This window comes from Perna viridis, chromosome 2 (genome assembly GCF_037379345.1).
Source record: "Perna viridis isolate PV_CMFRI_1.1 ecotype Kerala chromosome 2, ASM3737934v1, whole genome shotgun sequence".
Lineage (NCBI taxonomy): Eukaryota > Metazoa > Mollusca > Bivalvia > Mytilida > Mytilidae > Perna > Perna viridis.
Genome location: NC_142446.1, coordinates 41,930,684 through 41,937,619, shown reverse-complemented (window position 1 = coordinate 41,937,619; position 6,936 = coordinate 41,930,684). Strand labels below are relative to the sequence as shown.

General features: G+C 32.2%; 1 protein-coding gene across 1 annotated transcript in view; it reads right to left on the bottom strand.

Annotated features, from left to right (window-relative positions):
* Positions 1-588: 588 nt before the first annotated feature.
* Positions 589-6,936, bottom strand: part of LOC148625133 (voltage-gated delayed rectifier potassium channel KCNH1-like) — a 47,394-nt gene continuing 41,046 nt past the window's right edge. Inside the window, exons 9-10 of the mRNA XM_088568441.1 lie at positions 6,415-6,611; positions 589-6,044 (exon numbers count right to left, since the gene is read on the bottom strand). Of these exons, the coding sequence (XP_088424567.1) occupies positions 4,584-6,044; positions 6,415-6,611 (1,658 nt within the window). The 3' untranslated portion in view covers positions 589-4,583. The remainder of the gene's footprint in view (positions 6,045-6,414; positions 6,612-6,936) is intronic.

Below are 6,936 nucleotides of genomic sequence, written 5' to 3'. Positions count from 1 at the left end.
AAGTTAAAAGATTTAACAGGTGAGAATAACAAATAGTGTTTCACCATTGTTAACATTTGGGCCTTTGTGACTCCGTTTTGACAAAGGGAATCGGGGAGCTACATAATTGTAGTTAGACTCTTATTGGATTTTAGCCACTGGCGGAGCAGGATATGCTTACACTTCCGGAACACGCGTTGTTACATTCGTTTTCTTTGTTGTGGGTGTTTATATTGCTAGAGCTTTAGATTTTTGTATGATGTCATATGTTTCCTTATCTTCACGTAATTGCATTTCAATCTGTTTGCTCTAATTTGTGCATGTAGATCGTCTTTGTCTTCATAATAAAGGCCGTGTAGTTCAATTTTGATGTATCTGAACTGTCCTTCTATTGACGCGTCGGATGTTTTTGTCGATATATTTGTTTTCGTTTTACCATGAACAGAATGATTCGTAAATATTGTGAATTATTGGTGCAGCTAAGATTTTTTTAAAGTTTAAAACGTTATTTTAGTTATATTAAAGATGATCCTCTATTTAGATGATTGGTATCAAATTGAAATCTTCACAGACCTGCTGATTTGAATAGAAGCTGCTTACAATATTGCATTAAAGTTAATAATACCATAGTTCCTTTATTCAATTTAATGAAATAGTAAAATTTGCAATGAAAAAATAACAATAAATAACATGTTGATATGTGTAACATGGTCTAAGGTAAATGTAATAGAAATAACAGCTAATGGAAGGTGATGTAAAACATGTACACAAATGTAATAGAAACAGTAATGGTCAAATATATACATGAATATCTATTTATGAGTAATGAATATTACTTAAATTTATTTCAATATTCAGACAGCATATATAAATTTATATAACGCATGTATGAACAAATTCAATTATCTCTCCAAACCATCACATTTTCAAGTTTGGAGAAATAACTGACAAAAAGCACTGTGGACTTAGAATGAAAGAAAAATATCACAACGCAGAAATCATTTTGTAATCACATTTTTTTCAAATTGATATCTCGTACATGTAAAGATAATAAAAGCTGTAAAATTTTGATATCCAAGTACATTGAATCCTTTTTTTATTTTAAGATAATTATACAAAGACGTTCATAATTATCAATGTTTATCAATGTTATCAGGAAAATACCGAAATTGTCAAAATGTCAAAACAAAGAAATGATTCCCATTAGAATACTTTCTTACTGTAAAACATTTTCAATGATTTCTGTCTCTGCGATATAATTTTGATCAACGAATAAAGCATGGAGCAAAATGCTATTTCTGTATAAAAAAAATTTTTGGCCTGAAAATTCATGCATTAAAATACAGTACATGTACAGGAGAAAACTTTGCTTTCATAGTAAATTCAGAATGATCCTACAGACCTTTACAGAGAAAAGCAATATGGAAGGTGTTTAATGACTAGGCTACTTCTGATTTGTTTCCCCGTATAATTATGAAATAAAAACATCTTGACCTACCAAAATTGAGGCATTTTATTTGAGATTAATATATGGTGTGTCACATACTGATTCTGACCTGGGTTTCATAAAAAGAATCTCTAATTGAAATTTCGACCAATCAGATTGCTTGAAATTGGATATTTGAACAGAAACTCGAGGATTTGTGGATAATAACAATTGGAGTTTTTTTGTAATGAAACCGGGACCAGAGACACAAATTTTCTGTCTATTAAGTTAAACAATGTTTGATAACATTTTAAACACAGCTAACACAAATGATACAGTTCTTGCGTTAATAAAAAATAAATAAATATCAGAAAATCCTAATAAATCTAAAGTTTGTCTCTGGTTGCTCACAAGTCTATTGTACTCATCTTACTGAACATTAAAATATTTGTTTTCTTTTATATCAACAATAAATCAAAGCAAAAATCTTTTTGGTGTAAAATTAATTGTTTACGATTTTGAAAATAATGTTTCTCGTTACAGGTATCATGGCTATGTTATATTTCAATGCTGAGATCTTGCAGGTAAGTTAAAGCATAATCATTTTGGCAAAGTTCTGTTGAAATTTGAGTATAATAAAACAAACATACTAAATTCATTTTGTTAGAAGTTCATCAGTGATACTAGTCCTTTGTAGTCGTTCGTAAATAAGACTGATTAATGGATACAAATGATATATATACTTCAAACCCATTTTCTGACGAAGTGGTAACAAAGACTAAAATTGTGCGTTAATCATTTCCAGTTTCTGTTGTAAAAAGTTATGGACTTTGATAGAACGTCTTTTAATAGATGAAATTTTAAAAAATTATCGATTTCACAAATTTGATAACATGTTAAGATAAGCAAAGTGTTTGCAAAACATAATATTTTCGGAAATGATTTGTGTTCATAACACCATCATGGTTTCTTCTGTGTAAAATAAATAAAAGCATATCGCAAGCTAAATCGTACAGCTCAGTGCAGAGTAAAATTGGAGGTGCCAAAAGCTCAGCTGAATTTTAAAAATTGAAAATTCCAAAAAATAAAACTACAAAAAGATAACATGTTATACTTGGACAATCCATAGAAAAATATCTATTACTTACACATGACAATGATATAAACAGCGTTTTAAACAGGGGAGGTAATGCTCAAATAAGTTACTGGAACTATACATCCAGAAATATAGTAAGTACATTCGGAGCCTAAAGCTACCTATAAGTAAAATTGATAATTTGCCAATTATTGCATACTCGCATACCGATTTAAATTGCTGCTGCAATATCGACCTTTTTGGAGTTACTTTTATGATTATCATATGAGAAAAATTTAAAAAGCATTACGTCGATAACAATTATTTATAATCTAAATTCAGAACATGCAGTAATTGTCAAAATAGTGAACCATATCTTACACTTTGATCATTCAATACATAAAGGTAGATCACAACTATTACATTGCACATACAAATTGCCATTATACCAAGAACAGGTTGGAATGTCACGAAGTATCAACATTTTGAATATCGAAAACCGTTTTCCGAATTTTTTCGTACCCTGAACTTTGTTAAAAATCGCGAATGATCTACGGTATAAGTAAAAAGTTTTATCCTAACATGTAAAAGGCGTGATCTATTTAATTTACATTACAATTGCCTCGAGTAAACCCTGCTCGAAATTATACACGCCATCGGACATATTCGGTGCTTAAATATAATAACCTTCACTAAAGATCCAAACTCATTTCTTTCGTCTCACTGAACACAAACAAAACATGTCTTACATGTCCCTGGCCTATTAGTACCATTTTGTAAACATTATTGTTAATTTATTCTATAACTGATGACAAAAGCGTCATAACCTTGAAGCTTCGAATTTTCTGTCCAATTTAAAATAAGTATTAACAGTACAATATCATTGTTACTTTCATATTGATATACTCCCATATTAATTGCGTAATTCTGCCCTTCCCTAATGAAAAATGTATATAAAGTACGTATGTACTATTTGTTAGAAATCATTAATAGAAAGTCATTAATACTGTATCATGTATGCACATCATATCTTGTCTTCCTGAAATTTTTAGTCTAATAAAATGCTTTTATTTTATTTATCACGAAGCAGTCATTTCCTATATTAAACAAGCCCTAAATTAACGCCACATCAAAATGCATCAATCCCATGAAACATTGTCTACATTGTTTATTTTCCAATTTTGCGATCTAATGTTTTCTTTCTTAATTCTTTTGTCCCTCGCAGTCGGTATAATTTCGGCTTTTTATCCTTTGACCTTAAAGGCGCTCGTCCATGGAAACGCAAGTCACCTGATCGCAATTCTGTTTTCCGATTGGCCAAATAGTGGTAACATAGTGGCGTTCGAAATAACTGTATCGAAATAATTGCTTGCCATGTGTTATTTCCTGAACGAAATAGTAGAAAGTAGAAAGTAGAAAGAACAAAATTTTACCGCGTCAGCTATCTTTTTTTTTAAAGTTAGTACTTGTTATTAAATGTTACTTAAGTCAAGTTTGTATGTGGTTCATATTCCATGATTTATTATATGTATGTCAATGTTCTGCATGCCTCATATTCTAATAGATGTTTTCGTGTTTTCTTATATTCCGTAAAAAATTACATCTTATATTTATCGTTATGAAATATGCAGAATCAAAATAAAACTTTCTCATTTTCTCTCATCTCCAAAATTAGTTTTCTTATTTTAATAAACTTAACAACTATATTAACAATATATTGGTATGTTAATATGTTATTACTCTGCTTAACAAGATAAACTTATGTTGACTATTAGCACGTGTTTACGTGAAGGACAATATATACAAGCAACGAATCCCACCAGACGAAAAACACATTTTCTGTCGTACTTTAAGTTATTTAACAGAAAGAAACCCATCTTTGCCCTTTCTAATTCACACAAAAGTTATAAGCTAACCTTATTTGCACAAAACCTCATATCGAAAATATAGTTATGTACACGGCACTTATAGTCAGGACCATGGAAAACCACAAACAAGAAAACTTAACAGACTGAATACCACACGTGGTTTTATCATCGAATCACAACCCTATTGCAATTATCTTGTATGAAAGCCCTTGAGATATGACATCAAACTCAATTCCTACAAAATATCAAGATCCCTATCCTTTATATGGCTACTATCATCGTCAGTTGATACATTATATGTTTTTAAAATGTCTGTTTGTTGTGGAGAGTTTCTATTGCTTTTGGACTCTTTCTGTCCCTGTTGGTGTATATTACTGACGAAGTTCGAACTAAATTTTAACGTACTTCCTGGTTTCGTTCGCGAACGTTTTGGACTGATTTTAGTAAGTTTTGAATGCGTATTTAGTTTCAGAACATCGTCTGCAAAGGATGCCACACTATGATTGTTTTCCAAATTGCTACATGATGCATCACCATCAGTCGATTCGCCACGCGCACTTGCAGCGTCACTTTTTGTTTGAAAGGATGACAATGGGGACGAAGCACCTGATGTTGATCTTGACCTAGCCGTTTCTAAACTGATGTAAGGTTCATGTGATAACTGAATGATTGATTTTTGTCCCACAGACGCCCGTGATGGATTATCAGACCTAGCTGTGTCAGTGCTTTTTTCTCCTTCTGAGACAATGGATGATTTTGAAGATGGCGGTCCAGTTGAAGAATCAATTGATGTCTTAATTCTTGTCACAACCGCCAAACGTTTCGGCGACGACTCTGCGGATGACTGATCTGTGTTTTGCGATCCCGAATTCTTTGGTGATGTATTTTTAGAATCGGGATAGGCAGAGCTGTGAGAGTAAGGTGTAGAACGTGGAGAAAATAGTCTAATGATTTCAGATAACTGATGGTCTATTCTCGATATTTTATTGTGCAAAAATTCCATTTCTTCCTTCAAATCCAATTGAATGTCATAAAGGGATGTCAGAACTTGTTTTTCTCCTACCGACAAATTGCCCATTGAATCTAAATGAGTTGAAATGGCATCATTACTTCCATGGTGAATGGAATCGATTCGCCCATTACTTCTAGGGATTCCACTATCTGCAGAACCTGCTTTTTGAAGGGTAGACCTTATAACTTTATGTTCTTTTTCTTCTTCTTCCTCCGGAATCGATTCAGTTCCTTTCCGTAACAGGAGTTTACTGAATGTAGACATCGATTTAGGCTTAGGTGTTTCCGTCGTTTTTGTATGATCAGGCGTTTCACTTTGTGTCTGCGTCGTAACGATATTTTGATTATCGTCCGAAGTTATTTCAGGTGGCCCTCCATTTAGAAATTTTCCCCACTTAGAAGCACCTCCACCCAGACGTGTCGATGGTGCGGATTCGACTGAACCTTCTGTAACATTAATCAGTCGAGTAAACCCTCGTGGTTTTTCAATCATTCCATCGGGCGTTTCTTTCCCCTTTTCAAGATCGCCGAGAACTTGCATTCCTTTTGTATCACTAATTTTTCTGAACCTTGATATTAACTTTCGCACTGGATGATCGCTTGAGAGCTCGAGTGGTGGATCATTCTTTCGCTTCTCTGCCAATTCCTTTTCTTTTTTAACGTCAGCTACCTTTCTAAAGATGAGCTGCAGAACAAAATATGTTTAATAAAATACAAATTAGTAAGTATTCTTAAGTAAATACAACATATAATAGGGATAATGAAGTTTATTTTCACTAGAAAGAATAATATATAAATTTGCCCAAAAAGGTATTTGATTGGTTTCTGTTATTTCAATTGCATCGACATATCAAAGCTAAACTTTATTTCAAGTGACTTTATAAATAGTTATTTTGTTGCCTTGGTCCTAGTTTTTAAATTTATCGTTATTTTAAGTGACGGTTTTCAGCCCTTTATTTTTAATATATTTCTGAACTCACAGATTCATTTCTTTCCCGATATGCCAACTTTACAAGTCAAAAGTTTAAGTGTTTGATGGTTGTTACTTTACTTACTCTATGTCTTAAATTATATGTTAATGTAAGATTTCGTGCAAAAGAATTAGCAAACGCGTGATAGAATTCAAGCACTTCCAGAAGCCGTCCCCGTTTAATCGTATGTAGGTCACAGTAGGTCAAAGCCCGCACATTCGCTGTTGACTGACCAATATTCTGCTCCTTCCAGAAATTATCACCAAACACATCTCCCTTACCTACAAATATATATATGTTTTTTTTCAATTTTTCTGTCAACCCATGTGTATAGAAACTATACATATACAATTTTTTCCAGATATGTTTCTTCCATGCTGTCATTTGTCCTTTCATTTAAAGGACACTTCGAAACAAGAAAAATAATATAACAATGCATGTCTACAATGTCATATGCAACTCCCGTGAAATACAGAGTTTTTTCAAAAGGTATACTTAATCTTTGAAAAAGACATGCAATTAAATATTTCATATGATATATCAATTGGAAATTAAGAAAATCAAAAATCAAATTAGTCTTTTTGATAAATTTATTCATTATTTCTG